At 35.6% G+C, this 18,952-nt stretch overlaps 1 protein-coding gene across 1 annotated transcript in view; it reads right to left on the minus strand.

The window, feature by feature from the left end:
* Window positions 1-1,116: 1,116 nt before the first annotated feature.
* The window catches only part of LOC149798244 (inverted formin-2-like), a 68,967-nt gene continuing 51,131 nt past the window's right edge, over window positions 1,117-18,952 (minus strand). The window contains exons 12-16 of the mRNA XM_089960857.1: window positions 14,069-14,189; window positions 12,927-13,091; window positions 11,902-12,010; window positions 8,724-8,960; window positions 1,117-6,394 (exon numbers count right to left, since the gene is read on the minus strand). Of these exons, the coding sequence (XP_089816983.1) occupies window positions 5,331-6,394; window positions 8,724-8,960; window positions 11,902-12,010; window positions 12,927-13,091; window positions 14,069-14,189 (1,696 nt within the window). The 3' untranslated portion in view covers window positions 1,117-5,330. The remainder of the gene's footprint in view (window positions 6,395-8,723; window positions 8,961-11,901; window positions 12,011-12,926; window positions 13,092-14,068; window positions 14,190-18,952) is intronic.

The raw sequence follows: 18,952 nt of genomic DNA on the forward strand, positions 1-18,952 counted from the left end.
AAGAGATTGTTCTGTCATGTCTGATGGCTGATCTTTAGTACAAATGTTCTAGCATTGCATGCAAGAATGCTGTCAGTCATTTTGGTCAGATACTGCTGAGAAATATTTGATAAACTGTTTGGTTTTTCTGTGTTTGCTAATGAATGACCATATATGATGGCAGAGCAGGATCATTTGTGAAAACGTAATGACCTCTCTGTTAGGATGGCTTCTAAAGAAAAAAACATTGAAGGTTTCTCTACTTTTAATAAAAATATCCATTGGATTGGTATCATTTTGTAAAAACCCAAATGCCTGTCGTAACAGGATACTGTCGAATGTGGTTGAATTCTGTTCATCTGACTGTGAGAAGCTGCTTCAAGGTTTTTGATTTTTAGTAATGATGTCTACATTTGATCTATATCATTTGTATCAAATCAAGGGTTTTGATTTTTAGTAATGTCTACATTTGATCTATATCATTTGTATCAAATCAAGATTTTTGATTTTTAGTAATGATGTCTACATCTGATCTATATCATTTGTATCAAATCAAGGTTTTTATTTTTTAGTAATGATGTCTACATCTGATCTATATTATTTGTATCAATCAAAGTTTTTGATTTTTAGTAATGATGTCTACATTTGCTGGTTGATCTATACTATTTGTATCAAAACAAGGTTTTTATTTTTAGTAATGATGTCTACATCTGATCTACATCATTTGTATCAAATCAAGGGTTTTGATTTTTAGTAATGATGTCTACATTTGCTGGTTGATCTATATCGTTTGTATGTTTCAAACCTAATTGCTCCCTGCCAAATTTTGTATAGATTCGTCCAGTTGTGTATTGAGAATGTGAAAATAACTGTTGATGGATGATGGGGGCAAATGTCAGATGAAGGAGGAAACTGGACAAAAGGCCGTACCATAAGCTCACTTGACTAGATGGCCAGCTGAGATGGAAATTGTCCTCTAACCAAGTATATATCACAATTTAGAAATCTGGAAGTTTATAAGTAAAATTTAATGGATCAGTTACTACAATTTTATAACTTCTATAGAAAGTCAGAATTTTGACTTTTTCAAAATAAATGCACATTGAATATATATATATATATATATATATATGTATGTATAAAGAACTGTGATAAAGAAATGAGCTTAAAAATATTGCTGACAATCACAAATACTGAACAAATATTGCACAACCATCTCTGAATTTCACAACCTCAGCTTATAAAATTGTTTCAACATAATATGAAATTATAAATTTAAAAACAATCTGAAAAAGCCATTTCCACCTGATGAAAGTATGCAAAAAAGATAAATAAATAAAACACACAAGGCAACAGAAAAAGTGCCTAAAATGCCACTGCCCCATAAAGCTAACCCAATAATGTGGGAATAACTATAAGAATTGCAACAAAAAAAAAATGGGTAAGAAAGGAGATGTCATATCTTTGTGAGCAATACAAAACAGAAATGACAATCATCATGTAAAGGGTAACAGCAAAATTCTTATTGGATTCAGTCAAAACAACCTAACTGATATTTTTTGCTTATCTGTAATACAGCATTAGAATTCTTACTGATGCTCAGGAAAAAAAGTGTCAGTACCTTGTTCTGATGTTATTCATATGAGAAAAATACTCCTATGTCCATCATAGGCTGTTATAGGTTAATTAACATTTTACTGTATGTCAATTAAAGGCTGTTTTAGGTAAACTGATATTTTATTGTAAGTGAATCACAGCCTATTACAAGTTAATTAACAGTTTATTGTATGTAAATTATAAGCTGTTATGGGTTAATTCAGTTTATTTTATACTGATCACAGGTCATTATAGGTTAAATAAGTTTTTGTATGTTGATCACAGGCTGTTATAAGCTAATTAACAGTTTAGTGTATGTTGATCAGAGGCTGTTATAAGCTAATTAACAGTATTTTATGTAAATCATAGGCTGTTACATGTTAATTCAGTTTTTTCATATTGATCATAGATCATTATAGGTTAATTAGCAGTTTACATATGTTGATCACAGACTGTAATAAGTTAAGTTTACTATATGTCAATCATAGGCTGTTATAGGTTAAATAAGTTTATTTTATGACAATAACTGGTTGTTTATGAGTTAATTAACAGCTTCTTGTATGTCAGTCATGAGCTGTTATGGGCTATTTAACAGTGTATGTCAGTCATGAGCTGTAATGGGCTATTTAAGAGTTTACTGCATGTCAGTCATGAGCTGTTATGGGCTGTTTAACAGTTTATTGTATGTCCGTCATGAGCTGTTATATGCTATTTAACAGTTTATTGTATGTCAGTCATGAGCTGTTATGGGCTATTTAACAGTTTATTGCATGCCAGTCATGAGCTGTTATAGGCTATTTAACAGTTTATTGTATGTCAGTCACGAGCTGTTATGGGCTATTTAACAGTTTATTGCATGCCAGTTATGAGCTGTTATGGGCTATTTAACAGTTTATTGTACATCAGTCATGAGCTGTTATGGGCTATTTAACAGTTTATTGTATGCCAGTCATGAGCTGTTATGGGCTATTTAACAGTTTATTGTATGTCAGTCACGAGCTGTTATGGGCTATTTAACAGTTTATTGCATGCCAGTCATGAGCTGTTATGGGCTATTTAACAGTTTATTGTACGTCAGTCATGAGCTGTTATGGGCTATTTAACAGTTTATTGCATGCCAGTCATGAGCTGTTATGGGCTATTTAACAGTTTATTGTACGTCAGTCATGAGCTGTTATGGGCTATTTAACAGTTTATTGTATGTCAATCACAAGGCTGTTATAGGTTAATAGCCTAATCTAAGTGGTTCAAAGGCTGTTATTGGTTAATTAAAAGTTAATTTTATGTTAATAATATGCTGTTATTGGTTAATTTAAAGTTAATTGTATGCTGATCACAGGCTGTTGCTGGTCAATTAAGTGTTTTGTATGTCAATCAATGCCTAGCATTTCTAGTTGCAACCCATAAAAAAAAGTTTTTCTGAGCCTTACGATCCTGTTTCCACAATTTGGTAAGTTTTGCCACACCCCACAAAAATCCTGACAACCAACTCTCTGTGACCTTCATGAATGTCCTTGCAACCTGATCTGGATCACAAAATGGGCATTGGGAACCACTGGTTTAGTGTATGTCAATCACAGGCTGTTATAGGTTAATTATCAGCTTAATGCACATATAGTGAGTTTGCTGATGGGTAACCATGGCATGGCACATAAAATCCATTCCTAAATGAAAATTATCCATTGTTATTCAATGAATAATCCAAACCAGTAGCTGCAGTATTAGCAATAATTATAACAATAATGTTAATGATATTAATAGTTGTCAGTACTACTAGTAATGGTATCTGAAATAACAGCAGTAATGAAACACATACGTGGCTGTAACTGACAGAATTAATCCATTTAATTAGAAGCTACTAAAATAATATTTTCAATTATAGTCTGATGTGTCCCCCCACCTGAGATTGTTGCAGCACAAACACACACATTCACAATGCTCATTTTATCTTATTGCCTCTGTGCTCTGTCACATCTGCTGAAATCACCTGTACCAAATATTTTTTATATCTATATTTCCAGGGATGATAGAACTGTGTGAAATAAGCATGCATTAAATAACATGAAACTGAAATCGTCTTTCAATTAACACCTGGGGTTACTGCTTTTTGCAAATCACCATTAATCCATTTGTTTTAACTTTGTCATCAATATTTGTTCAAGGAATAAGAGATAGCAAATTAACATGCAATTAGAAAAACTCCCAGTCCAGTGTGGCGGAATTAAATCACATACACTAAGACCAAGAGGATGATTTTTCTATCCCACACCAAAGCACATGCTTGTTTCTATAATAAAAATTTAAACAACCATAAACAAACGTAGGAAGTCTAAATCTAGAAGAGCAATTATATATAAAAAATCAACTGCCTTCATAAAATTTTGCATAGTTGTGAAGAAACTGCATCAAATGCAACAAGGTTTGAAATTAGCACACCCCCAAAAAAAGATTAGCAAAATCTAAGTGCAGCAACTAAGCTTTCAGATAACAAAAAATGTAAAGACCCTCACCCAAGGAATTATTTTGCAGGAGAATATCTTAACCTGCCACCCCATCCAACGACTATCTGATTGCTTGAGATGATCTTGTCTGCTGGTAAGGTATGAACTTACTGAAACTGAAGATGGAGCTATTTTAAAATAATTTATTTAATGTGACACTGGAAAACCTTTGGAAACTATTGACTATAGTCAGATTCTCTACAACTTACGACCAGTAAAAGGCCATGGGGCATCTAGAGGCACTTAATGGTAGGTATGACCAGTAAAAGGCCATGGGGCATCTAGAGGCACTTAATGGTAGGTATGACCAGTAAAAGGCCATGGGGCATCTAGAGGCACTTAATGGTAGGTATGACCAGTAAAAGGCCATGGGGCATCTAGAGGCACTTAATGGTAGGTATGACCAGTAAAAGGCCATGTGGCATCTAGAGGCACTTAATGGTAGGTATGACCAGTAAAAGACCATGTGGCATATAGAGGCACTTAATGGTAGGCATGACCAGTAAAAGGCCATGTGGCATCTAGAAGCACTTAATGGTAGGTATGACCAGTAAAAGACCATGTGGCATATAGAGGCACTTAATGGTAGGCATGACCAGTAAAAGGCCATGTGGCATATAGAGACACTTAATGGTAGGCATGACCAGTAAAAGGCCATGGGGCATCTAGAGGCACTTAATGGTAGGCATGACCAGTAAAAGGCCATGGGGCATCTAGAGGCACTTAATGGTAGGCATGACCAGTAAAAGGCCATGGGGCATCTAGAGGTACTTAATGGTAGGTATGACCAGTAAAAGGCCATCGGGCATCTAGATTCACATTTTTCATTAAGAAAGGGAAGCAAAACAAACGTGAGCAGGATTTGACAGGATCATATCTGACTTATCTGGATGTCACTACAAATATTATCTTCTGCTCATAAACATCCCAAAATATTTTTGACCCTGCCAAACATTTTGTTAAAAATTTATATCTGAAAACATCTTCATTATTGTAAGGCAGATTTGTTTCCCATTTAAAAAGTCAAAACTAATCAATTTTAATTGACGAAATTCATATTATCCACTTGTCTTCACTTCTGGTGTGAATATAATGTTTGAGATACAAAAACACATTTTAAGACCCCATGAACAAACAAATTCTTATAAAAGATATAGGCCCATTTCTCAATCCAAAAATGTAAGCGCCAAAGTAAATGTAATTTATCAGAAAACCATTTACAAAGTTTTAGACTCATTTATGTGATCTGGTCTATCAACTATTTTTCTGCTGCAGTTTCACATACTTCTTCCCCTTAAATCTTGACGACCTAATGACACCACCTCTGAAAAATTGTGACATTTTACTTGTGGACTCTGACTTAAAGCGCTTGTGATCTCTGTCTGTTTGCACTTCATCCGTCGTTTTTATGACCAAGTCTTCTGCAGCCATATTTTCTTTGTCATCTTCAATGCTGTTTTTCTTGGATTGTCTGGCAAATTCTGTTGATTTGGGTAAAGTTTTCATCCCTGCCACAATGGTAACTTCGTCATCAGATGAGGAGTTTTTTGGCTTTAGAACAGCACGGCTAATTTTACTGAAAAAACCTCCGACTGTGGATCGTTTATCAGTTTTCTTTTGAATTTTTGGACCTGGAAGCTTGATAACTGGACCTTGTTGAAGCTGGCAGACATTTTCTGAAGGATCAATCTGCAAGACTCTTCCCATAGTTTCCAGGTTCAGTGGATGGATGCTACTGCAACTCTCTGGTTTAGCAAGGGGTGCTGCTAGACCTAGCTCTGCTGCCATTTGATTTTTTTTCCCTTCATATCTCGAGAATTTGCGTTCCACACTTAGCACGTCAGCCAAATCACTGTAAGTCCTGTGTAGTCGCAATGGACTGTAATCCTGTGTGGATGAAAAGAGTTCTCTCTTTGTTTTAGAAAATTTGTTATTAGAATCAGCACATTGATTATCCTTCTCCAGTTTAGTTGGGAACAGTTGTTTATGTGGAACAGCAAAGACTGGTTTTTGTTCTTCCTTACTGTTCTCTTCTTCTCTTCCTTTTGTACTGGACTTGGCATTTCCATGCAGAGTGCCTGGTTTCTTCTCTGAATTGGGTAAAGGGAGCCTACTCTGGATAGACTTACTAACAGTGACAGGAAGGTGACCCCGAGTTGACTTTCCAACATCAGGCCTCTTTGGTGTGTCTGTGGTATTCAGTGGCAGGTTTAGCTTAAGAGATGGTGGATTCATAGGGTCTACTCGTGGAATGATTGAGCTTATTTTCTGTGTACTGCTTCGAACCATCTTCATGATTCTTTTTCCTGGGTTGTCACCTGAAACAATGAAAGCACACTGTGAAGTATTGCACAAGACACTGACATTTGTAATTATACATTGACTGAAAATCATGTATCATATAGGACAATATTAAATATGAGCCATTTTCTGCCCCTGTTTTTAAGAAAAATTAAATACTGATATATTTCACTATTATTTTGTGTATTAAATAATGTAATATACAAATCAAACTATTTTACAGTCATTTTGTTCACAAATTTCTATCTCATACAACAAAACCACCCAGTTTAACATAGGCTGGTATATTTTTTGAAATCGCCCTATCAATGATAAACACAGAGAAACTGATATACCCTATCATCGATAAATACATAGAAATTGATATGTTCTATCAATGATAAATACATAGAAATTGACATGTTCTATCAATGATAAATACATAGAAATTGATATGTTCTATCAATGATAAATACATAGAAATTGACATGTTCTATCAATGATAAATACATAGAAATTGATGTACCCTATCATCGATAAATACATAGAAATTGATATGTTCTATCAATGATAAATACAAGGAAATGGATCCAACCTATGAATGATAAATACAAGGAAATGAATACAACCTATGAATGATGATGCATAGAAATTGATATGTTCTATCAATGATAAATACAAGGAAATGGATCCAACCTATGAATGATCAATGCATAGAAACTGATACGTTCTATCAATGATAAATACAAGGAAATGGATACAACCCATCAATGATAAATACAAGGAAATGGATACAACCTATCAATGATAAATACAAGGAAATGGATACAACCTATGAATGAAAAAAAAAACAAGGAAATGGATACAACCTATCAATGATAAATGCATAGAAATTGATATGTTCTATCAATGATAAATACAAGGAAATGGATACAACCTATCAATGATAAATGCATAGAAATGATATGTTCTATCAATGATAAATACAAGGAAATGGATCCAACCTATAATGATAAATGCATAGAAATTGATATGTTCTATCAATGATAAATACAAGGAAATGGATACAACCTATCAATGATAAATACAATGAAATGGATAAAAACAATTAATGACAAATACATGCAAAAATTGTAAAATGTCATCTTTCTCTTCTTCACAATATGCTGTTTCCATGGCAACTGCATGTGAACATAATTTTCATTAAAAGTACTGTGAACTGCATGCTTGCCTCGTGTTCAATGGTCCTCTTGTTGTTCTTGTTGTTGTTGGGTTTAACACCATTTTTCAGCACACGATAGGCTATGTATGGCGGCCAGTATTAATGGTGGAGGAAGAACCCGGGAAAACCCCGGGAAGAACCACCAACCCACGAGAAGCTACTGGCAAGTTTTCTCACATTCCCACATTGGCCGAATCCTAGACTCGGACATAACGCAGACAGAGGTGAGATGGCAGTGATCTGTAATGGAGAGTGCTTTAGACCGCTTGGCCACTTGGGGCCCCTAATGGTCCTCTAAGTAGGCACTAGTGTGGCAATGCTGACCCTAGAGATTATTGGTTAGTAGGTCTCAATGATATGAACACTTGGTCAAGGTACACAGTCTTTAATTATTTTTTAGTTCGACTTTTGACAATCCCAGATATATGATGACCACAAATCTAAAGGTTTCACTATTTGCTTGCCACTCAATGTTTAGACAAGGAACTTAATCTAGAAAAAAATTATTCTGTTGGGCCCACTTACTTTAAAACACAATAACACTGTTCCCAGACCTTTTCACCCCCAAATCAATGGCCCTTTTCCATGCTTTTAAGTGCAAGCCCTCCAGAAACTTTTAATGAAGGTATATGGTCTTAAACAATAGTTATGATGTAAAAACCATTTTTGTTCTTCTGGTCAAAACAACCTTGACCTTTGACCCCAAAATAAATTGGCTTCTTTCTTGTCCAAAGTGCAGGTCATCACAAACTTTGATGATGGTATAAGGCTGAGAATTGAAATATTTGTGCAAAACCCATTTATCTGCTTTCAGCAAAAGTGACCTGCATTTGATCATTTGACCCTCAAATCGATGACTTCTTTAGCCTAAATGCAAGCTATGTACAGTGTTTGGCTATGGAAGATGGTGGAGAATTTGAGTTATTTTGTGGCAACCAAATATGAAACAGATGCACAGAGAGCATCATAACATGATATGCTCCACCCTAAGGTGTGCACATAAAAAATAACTTCTATCTTTCAGCTGGTGCAGATGGATTTCAAGTTATCTAGGATAATCAGACTGTTAGATGCACGATCACATGGACAGACATGAATAATTACAATTTATCTATGCAAGTGATTGGATCACCAAGGTTACTTACCAACATCCTCCAATTCTGGAGTTTCAGGATAAGTAATTTTGCCAAGCCCAGTTTCAGCGCTGACCCTGACTGCATAGGGGCTTCCTACACAGGCTATGGAGCTAACCTCTAGGGGTTGGAGGTCAATGTCTGGGGTAGTGGCTTCTGACCTGGCCATGGGTTGGAAGTTCCCTTTGTGAAGGTGTTCAAGAATCTTCTCCAACAACCTGTTCTCTTCCATCATGGAGGAACTGGCACCTGTCATGAAAAAAAATTTAGTATTCCAATTAATGCAGCAATTGTATCCCTCTGCAGAAGACAGAGAAGGGATTAAGTTGCTCCTTCAGCTGCAGGAGGAACTTGGAGAAATACTGTTTGATCATGATTTAATAGCAAGTTAAAAGGTCAAGGATAAGTCAACCATGTGTATAAAATTTGTATGCCCTTAAGTTGATGCATTAAACAATGATCACATGACCATTGTTTTAGAAGATCACCTGTACATTATGACCAGGCTGTGAATGCATCAATCTATTTACATGTAGTTATGTACTTTTATGGCCACTAATAAGAGCTCACGTCTTGAAAGACCACTTCAATCTCTTCAGGTTAATCATTGGATTGACAAGATCTAATTATTCCAGGTACTGGAATTAACTACTTTGATTATAGCGGTCCACAGGTAGACAAGTGGTCTAAAGCACTCGACTTTACCAATCACTGCCATCTCACCTCTGTGCATGTGGTATGTGAGAAAGCTTGCAAGCAGCTTCCCATGGTTAGGTGTTTTTACCCACATTTTCCCAGGTTCTTCCTGAACCAGTTATACTAGTCACCATGTATAGCCTATTGTGTACTGAAATATAGCCTAAACCCCACAAAAACAACACCAACTTTCTTTATTTTAGTGGTATCATTTGCAAGCAGTTCTATTATTTCCACAGTGGAATTACTGTTCATAGGGTCTTTTTTTTAAGCAACAATGAGATAAATAAAAAATTGGTACTCCTGGAAAAAAGTAAATTCATAGTATTTATTTTATGTTAGCCCATTAATTAGTGGATTTGGTTGTGGGTTTGATCCCCGGCAATAAGAGGTTAGTGTTAGGACTGGTCGACCTGGTGTCAGGATAATGTAACTGGGTGGGGCATAATGCTACATGTCTGTGGTATGATGACCCAGTGCTAGAAGACATCACTATAAGCTGCCACACTGCAGACATGGTGGTGATATGACTGAAAAATTGTTGAAGCTACATTAAAAATCCAATCACTCACACACTCATAAGGTAACTCACATATTGGCAGCAGTTCACATTTTGCTGTTTTTTTATGTAAATTTGCATGGAAAATATAAGTAGTAATATAATTCTCTTTCCTAATTCATGGCAAAAATAACATTTAAAAAAATTAAAAGATAAAAGAAAACAAAGATGTTGTGGGATTCCAAACAGGTACTAGCATGCAGGTGGCCATATTTACCACTGGACCGAACCAGTGACAAAACTGTCAAATTTTTTATCTTAATTTTTCATTATCTATCGAGTTACAGTATAAAAATGTTTTTTGTAATGTACTGAATGAATTATCAAAATTATTTCCACTGGAAAATCAACTAATTGTGATGTGATGTGATTTTGATTTTTAATGTAGCTTTAACAATTTTTCAGTCATATCGCTACCATGTCTGCAATGTGGCAGCTTAAGGTGATGTCTTCTAGCACTGGGTCATCATACCACAGACATGTAGCATGATGCCCCACCCAGTTACATTATCCTGACACCAGGTCGACCAGTCCAAACACTAACCTTGTAATGCTAAGTGCCAAGTGAGGCAGCTGTTAGTACCATCTTTATAAGTCTTTGGTATGATTTAGCCATGGTTTGAATCCACGACCTCCTGCATCCGAGGCAGAGACTCTAACCACTAGACCACCGGAATGTTGAGATAACTATAAAAATCTGCTATTTCATTGTATTAGACATATTGCTAGCCACACATTTGAGCATAAAATAAAACAGAAAAAAAACATATTTCATCTCATGGTGAAAACCTTAAGTATTTTCACTTGTGGCTTAAATTATGAATAAAAAAGTAACAACATTGTTAAGAAAATGTATTGCTAGGAAAATACTGTAAGTAAACCATCATTCTTATAATCCCCAACCCCCCTTGTGTGTGTGCGTGTGTGTGTGTGTGCGCGTGTGTGTCTGAGGAATATGATGATGACCATGTACTCATCAGAAAAGATCGAGTACTTGCTTTAGTTCATCATTACCAATGGAGATCATCCTTCTTCTCATTAATAACACTGAATATACTTCACTGTAAAAGAAATTTTAGCATTCCATATAAAAAATATTATCAAAAGCACACACACAAACAAAAGTACATTGGGACCAGCTTGTGTTGCCATGTATTTTGGGTAAGACCACAGTATCTTAAAGTACATGTACCATACATGCTCACTTATAAGTCAAGTCAAACTGCAAACAACAAAGATCTTGATCTGCTGTAGCAGTATTGTACTTGCTGATCAGGGTCTATGTTGTTTTGTTTTATTGATTACTCTTAACAAACAGCACAGAACAAATCTGCTGGCACATTGTGCAATGGCAGATCTGGGTCTGTGCAGCTTGCAGTTGGACTCATAGGTGAATATATAAGTATGTAAGATATGGTATGTGACTGATTGCACACACGTATTTATTAAATTATGAAAATGTATTTTAAATAATTTCCCAAAAATTAAAATAAATACAAATATACTAGAAAATAAATATATTTTTAAGACTGAATCACACATAAACACCAAGTATGTTGTGATTTTATGTGATGTTGCAACATGAGGCCTTATATAGCATGACGGTAACAGACAACAAACTGTTTGGGTCCTTGAATAACATCAAAGTGAAGGACAACAAAACTTCTAGGGTCCTACATGTGCTTAATTGCACAAATAAGTGCTTGACAACATCCAATTACTATAAAATTTACTACATCCCATGAAATGCATCTGCATATGAACAAAAAAATAAGCTTTTCTACAAATCTAGTTCGAGATATAATTTCAATTACTGAAACAATTCCAGCCTAAAAAACAGAGAATCCTACTGAAACATTTCAGTTACTATCCAGTGTGGCATTACTAATGAAAATATAATTAAGTTTTATATAGAATCTATTCTGACATGATTACCTGCTTCTTTTCCAAATTTCAGCATCAGGACCTTATTTCTGACCTGCCTCTTAAAGTTATCTCCCCTTTCCTTGGCTTGCTGATGCTGTTGGACACAGGTGGCATTGTCCTTGAATAACAAAAGATAATGCATATGTGATGAAAATCTTGCATATAGGCATGTGGATATTAATGTTTTACTTTTCTCACTAGTGCTTGATTTGAAAATCTTATTAAACACTGAAAATTGTGACATCTTGTGTATTATGATGGGGGTCTGGAGACAGTTGTAAGACTTTACTAAAATTTAAAAAAAAAATATCTGAAATTATATCCCACTGTATTAAATAACGATCAGTGAGCTAAAAAGCATCAGTCTTTTACTATAGTCAGGTAAAGATATTCCATTTATTTTTAGAAACCAACAGCAGCAATATAAAGCTTGACTGGCAATACTTAATAAGTGACACCACTTTCTGCAAAAGATATGGCCTGCAGCCAAATAACGCTACAGAGTATATGATCTGTAGCCATATATCACCAAAAATGAAATGGCCTGTGGCTATATTTCCATGAAATTTATCTATTGTACGTACTCGCTTATAAGTCAAGTCTAACGGCAAATTGCACTGGACCAGATCTGCTGTTGTATAATACACTGGCAGATCTGGATCTGTGCAGTTGCAAGGAGTTATCAGTAGAACAAACAACATAGATCCTAATCTGCAAGCACATTATCTTACAGCAGGTCAGGATATTTGTTATTTGCAGTTTGACTTATCTTATAAGTGAGTATATACGGTAAAATCTTGTGATCGGTCGTACAACATTGACTGCAAATCTTACTAGAAAATATTCTGATCAATTAAAAGGTTGCATGGCCACACTTGTCCATGTAGAGTAATATTTCCAAGTTTAGAGTGAAAGTTTCTTATCTGAAATGTTGGGTCAAGTTTTATGACAAAGGGGCCAGGTCAGAAGTAGATTATTTGTGTGCATGCAGAAAAGTTCAAGGTGTTCCCAATGAATTCCATCTCTGTTCTTACGATTTGACATCTTTTGATTTGTTTGCAGAAGTTCAGCAAATACTTGAAGCATTCCTGCAGGTTGAATGTTGTCGGGTCCTCACAGAAATATTGGGCAAGCTGGTCTGTCAGACTCATCATCTCTGAGATTGACACATGGAAAGACTTAAGCTCCAACTTTACTGCCTAAAGTGTAAAACAAATTATTCCAAGGAATGTCCATGTTGCATCTACCTTGGTGAACATAGTCTGCAACTTTCTTTATTCTTCACATCAGAGAAATAAATAATTAGTAAATTATTTAGCAAATTTTATGAAGAAAAAAACAACAACGGAAAATACCCTTTTATAATTATTGCCTCTGGCCACCATTATAACACTGACTGTGACATTAGTGTCAGTCTGGTTATAGTAATTACATAAAAACTTAGAGACTAACTGCAAGCCAAATTTAAAAACACGTAATCTACTTTGATTTGTAAAACATTTCTGAACCTTTGGCTAAATCAGAACTATTGCTAATGATATTGAGTCTGAAACAATAATGATGATTTTTTTTCTCTTCAAACTGCTGATACACATCTGTCTTCTGTGTGGCATTACTCTGATTAATTGTTGGGATAAAACTTTAACAAACACTTGCACAATAAGATACCCTCCCATGATTTAATGTGTAGTACTTGCAGATTTTGTGACAACGATCCCTTTTTGGCAAAAGTATTCTTATAATGTACAACACTAGAGTGGGCACATATAGATGACATGCTAAGTAGAAGTATTCCGAAATCATCTAATGTGTTCAGATCATATGTGATGTCGGTTTTTCAGTATAACAATACCTAATACCAGGAAACACATCACAGACAACTGATACAACTTCTACAGGAATTTTTGAATATTATTTAATATGCTTTGTCGAGGAAGTGGAATAAATTTAATGAATGTAAATGTCAATTTAGAATGGAGCAGTGTTTTAAATATCAAAGAAACAACCAAACCATGTACAATTCTATTGTGATGGACATTTTCCAATTGGAAAAATTACAAAGATAGCAGCATTGTGATTTAAGTTAAATCATTTACATGATGTCAAGGAAGGTAGATTTTCCCATCATTCCTAAACATTTTTTAATGGTTTATCACCAAGAGTTTAAAAATATTACCTCAACAAATGGATCAAACATGATTCTGATCTTGGAATGAGAAGAGGACAGCTTCTTCACAAAATTTTTCAGCTTACAATTCAGTTTATTGATGTCTGTCTTTAGTTCCTCTACAGAACACCTGCAATAAATGAACAGTACATGGAAAACAAGAGTCCCTTAAAGGGACTGATGCTCTCCTGAATGACAAGAATTTCCAGGAATTCAAGATCACTTCTCTGATATTCTCAAGTGATATAAAGATTTTCAAATTAGTTGCAGTTGTGGACATACTGACAGTCATAGAGGCACTAGTTTCATTCAGGACCAACAAGACATCATAAGAAACCCTCTGGTAGAAAGCCCCATGTTGACACAACTTTCTGTTCTCGAAGAGTTATGATACCAAGATTATCAAGATGAATACCATAGTGGCCATGACTGAAGGTAGACTGATCCCATTTCCATATGGTACCAACAAGACATAAGAAGTCTTTTGGTGAAAGCACCATGTCAGTATGACCAGCCAACTAGGAGAAGTAGTGATAACTTTATTTACAACAGGGTCCATGTGGTAGCCACATTAGAAGTTGGATCAGCACCATTTTCATTTAGGATAGACTAGACATCCTGAGTAGTCTTTCAGTTAAAACCCCATTCATATATGATAAATATTAAGATTCTCTAGCTGGCTACTGTGAAAAGCATTGTGAACAACTGAATGGAACAATTTTCATTAGGCATGGCAAGTCATCATAATAAGATTAGTAAAAACTCTATACTGATACAAGCATTCATTCAGGAAAAGTAGTGATAATATTTTCATGATGGCTGTGGTGGCCAGAAACCAAATTAGCACCGTTTAGAACCAACTAGACATCACATAAAATCTGGTAAAAATTCAGTGGCAATATCACTTTTCTTTCAGAAGTAGTAGCCATAACAAGATTTTCAAGATGGCCACCATGGCAGTCATATTGGACTCCAGATTGGTGCCATATTTAATCCGAGACCAACTAGGCATTGTAAGAAATCTTCTGGTGACAACTCGATGGCAATTTTACTTTCCTTCAGATGTAGCAATAATAAGAGTTCAAGATGGCCACTGTGGTGACCATATTGAGCATCAGATAAACACCAGTTTCATTTAGGACCAACTGTCATAAGAAGTCTTCTGGTGAAACTCCATGTGAAAATAACTTTCTGTTCAGGAGGAACATCAATAGCAAGTTTTCATGCTGGTCACTGTGTTGGCCATACTGGATATCTGAGCAAGACCATTCTCTTTAAGGCCATTTGTGCTAATGGATGGATGGAGATGTACGATGGACAACAGACCATCCCATTAGCTCTTCTGGTCTATGACCAGTAAAACTAAAACCCAGAGAAGCAGATGTGATGAGTTACTTTTTAAAATATTCATACATTGGTAGTATGTAAGAAATGAAAAAAGATGAACTTATAGAAGTACATGTGTCACTTCTTGTGATTATTTGGAATGTGATAGCCATGTATGTGTCACTTCTTGTGATTATTTCAAATGTGACACCTCTTGTGATTATTTCAAATGTGTCACTTCTTGTGATTATTTTGAATGTGACACATAGCAGTACCCATGCCACTACTTCTTGTGATTATTCTGAATGTGACACATAGCAGTACCCATGCCACTACTTCTTGTGATTATTTTGAATGTGACACATAGCAGTACCCATGCCACTACTTCTGGTGATTATTTTGAATGTGACAGATATGTGACATTCACCTTGTGACAAGATATAACTATGTAATGGCAGCCTCCCTTAAGACGTGTAGCACTTTTGACAGGGCTCAGTAAAAGCGACCATCTTCTACCAGCTATATCATCATTGTTAGATGAATCACCAATATTACAATTTATGCTGAAATAAAGTTCATTTCTTGCTCTTTTTGACTGTTTGTTTGGTTTGTTGATAAAAATAAGTGAATGAACAGTAATTTGCATTTAAAAAAGCCACAGTTTGACTGTTGGGCACAATTCGGTCAGCTGAACGCCTCGCAGTGAAATCAAGAAATATCGCATTCGCTAGGGGAATTCCATTTAAACTCCAAAGTCACCGGGTCAACACCTATAAATAGCACCACATCGTAGAGCAAGGAACGACCTTTATTTTCATATAAGTTTGAAATATATATGTTTAAATTAAATTTTCTTGGTAAGCATTCAAAAAATAGGTTCATTTTTCGGGCTAAATATCTCGGCCATTTTTAAAAATTAATATATGATACCTATATGTGTTAAAAAACCCTGTTTTCGCTGAATTTAATGATATGCATGGCTTCGAGATCTCATTTAAGGCAGCCAATCACAAGCGTGTAAACCGCAAGGTCATATTCAAATGTCTCGAGTCACGCACTGCAAGGTGATTCTGAATTAAATGGCTGACTTAACATCTACAAGTGATCCAGATTTTGGTCTCGTTTGTGAGAAATTGCAAAAGCACATTGGTAAGTATTGTTTTTCTTGCTTTTCCAAACATTTATGAATATTTATATGCATTTCTTTTATTTTTATTTTAATGGATTAAATAAGATACTCTTCGATAAAATGCATGTATACTGCAACAGGAAGTTCACGTGTTAACCTATCTTGCATTCTGAGACTGCGAGAGTGATTTAATTTTAATAAATAATAACTACATATATTGATTCGATGAATTAGTAAAATTAGTGAATAATTAATCATTCTGTTCATAAATATTTTGTGTAGTGCTTGTTATTTTGCTCATTTCCTCACAGTTATTGATCGTTTATAAACCGGAAGTTAGTTTCTCTCTTATGATGTATCTCTTCTTTCAGTTGTTTTCATCAAAATATTTCTTGGTCAAAGTTTCATTGTTATTTTTAGTTGGCCTCTCTGGAAATCAACACTTATACTTTTATCATACACCAATAGTAATTAATCTCTGTATGTCTGTCTGTTTCTTTGCTATATAAATAAATTGTAAAAAAAATTCCATCTTCCCAATCAACCATCAATGTGATGATTTGGTATTATGTGTAAATATTTCAGTTTCCCAAATCTTGTATTGATACAGGTCTTATAAATTATTAACTGTGCTGTTTTGCACTTTTACAGAGAATGAAGACTTCCATCATATGTCTAGGTGGATGATTAAGAAGGGCAAAGGGAGAAATGTAGCCCTTGAGCATCAAGAGCAAGATGTCATCACATACAAGTTTTTGATCCAGCTCCATCAACTTAAATGTAAATTTCCGGTCACTTATGATCAAATTCAAGAACTTGTTGAAAAAATTTGCCCAGCCTCATGTCAAGAAGCTTTTAGGCATACAAATTTGCAGAAGGAGATAGATCAAGCTCTGAGAGCTGCTGCAGGAGGAAATTTAGAATTGATTTCTAAATCAGATGTTTTGTTCTTTCTGAACCGCAGCGCAACCCATGACTTGGAGAGACGTAATGTTAAACCTTTTCTCCAGCAGTTGAACTTGAAGCGGCATCAGTTACTCAGCCCTTATTTACTAAAGACATTACCACGTCCAGCTCAGCCACCAACCAATGGAACAATCATTGACTTGCTGATGTTCAAGATTAATGAAAAAACTGTCTTGTGTAAGGACTGGTTTGAGTTTGTTGGGCTAAACATTTCTGATCTTTCAGACAGACAGTTTCATTATCGGTTGAAACAGACAAGAAAAGCTTATGACAGTCGTACAAAGAATCTGAAAAGAGAAGGAGCTGAGGAAAAACTACAAGAATTTTTGCATAGGCCTTCAGATGAGTTCAAGGTTTGCTTTCCTGGGCAGACATTACTAGATGAACCATTGCCATCATCAGCTATTCCACAGAAAAGCAGCTGCTACAACAAAAATGCTCAAAATTTTTCTCCTTTAGCTCAAAGACTTGGAAGTGCCAACAGTCACCTTGCATCTTTGCATCGACAGGTACAAGAGGAGCAGCGTGTGAATGAATGCAGCCTTGATAAGATAAGTGTTCTTGCAGAGGAAAGAAAAGAATTGCTGAGTGAACTTGATATTTCTACTTCCAACAATACTGTTCTGTCCAGTCAGCTTCAGCAGAAAAAGCAAACAACTCTGCAGCTGCAGACCACCTGTAGCACACTCCAGGCAAACATTAAAAGCAAACATCAACTGACTGCCCTAAAGAAGGAAAATGTAACTCGCCAGCTAAAGAGGAGAACCGCGAGAGTATTTGTAATGACTTGTCAGCTGAAAATTGCTATCAGGCAAATTACACGACTGCGAAGAGAAGCAAGAGCAGCAAAAGCCAGTCAATGCCACTCAGACAGGATATACAGAGTTCAAAGGGCTGCTCTGAGGAAAAAAAAAATGAAAAAATTAAAGAACTTGAAGAGGAAAACATTAGACTTCAGGCAAATTCAGAGCAGCTGCATGTTCTTCTGTTCAAAGATCGAGAAACAGGATATTTCACAAGGGAAACAGTGAAGTGTGTGATTGAACTGATTGGGGAAAAAAGAAGTATCAGCAACAAGATGTGCAGAAGTGATTGAGACTGTGTGCAAACACTTGTTAAATATTAACCTTCCTCCGGCCGAGTTACCTTCCCTTCGCAGTGTTTTACGCTTCGCAGATAAAGGACACGTCATTTCAAAATTCCAATTAGCAGATGCTGTCCTAAAATCGGAACACTTTGATATTCACACTGACGGAACAACCAAGTGTGGAAAGAAAGTGGTGGGGCAACAAGTAACACTTGATAGTGGTGCAAGTCTTGCTTGAGGTTTTTCTGTGATAGCCACAGAAGATACATCATCTCTCATGGAAATCACTACCAATCTGCTGCAAGAGCTGACAGATGTGTGCCAAAAGGAAGGTGAAGAAGCTGACAAACTGTTTAAATTGTTTTCACTAAGCTGACAGCAACTA

This window comes from Sinohyriopsis cumingii, chromosome 6, assembly GCF_028554795.1.
Source record: "Sinohyriopsis cumingii isolate HCF-2022 chromosome 6, ASM2855479v2, whole genome shotgun sequence".
Classification (NCBI taxonomy): domain Eukaryota; kingdom Metazoa; phylum Mollusca; class Bivalvia; order Unionida; family Unionidae; genus Sinohyriopsis; species Sinohyriopsis cumingii.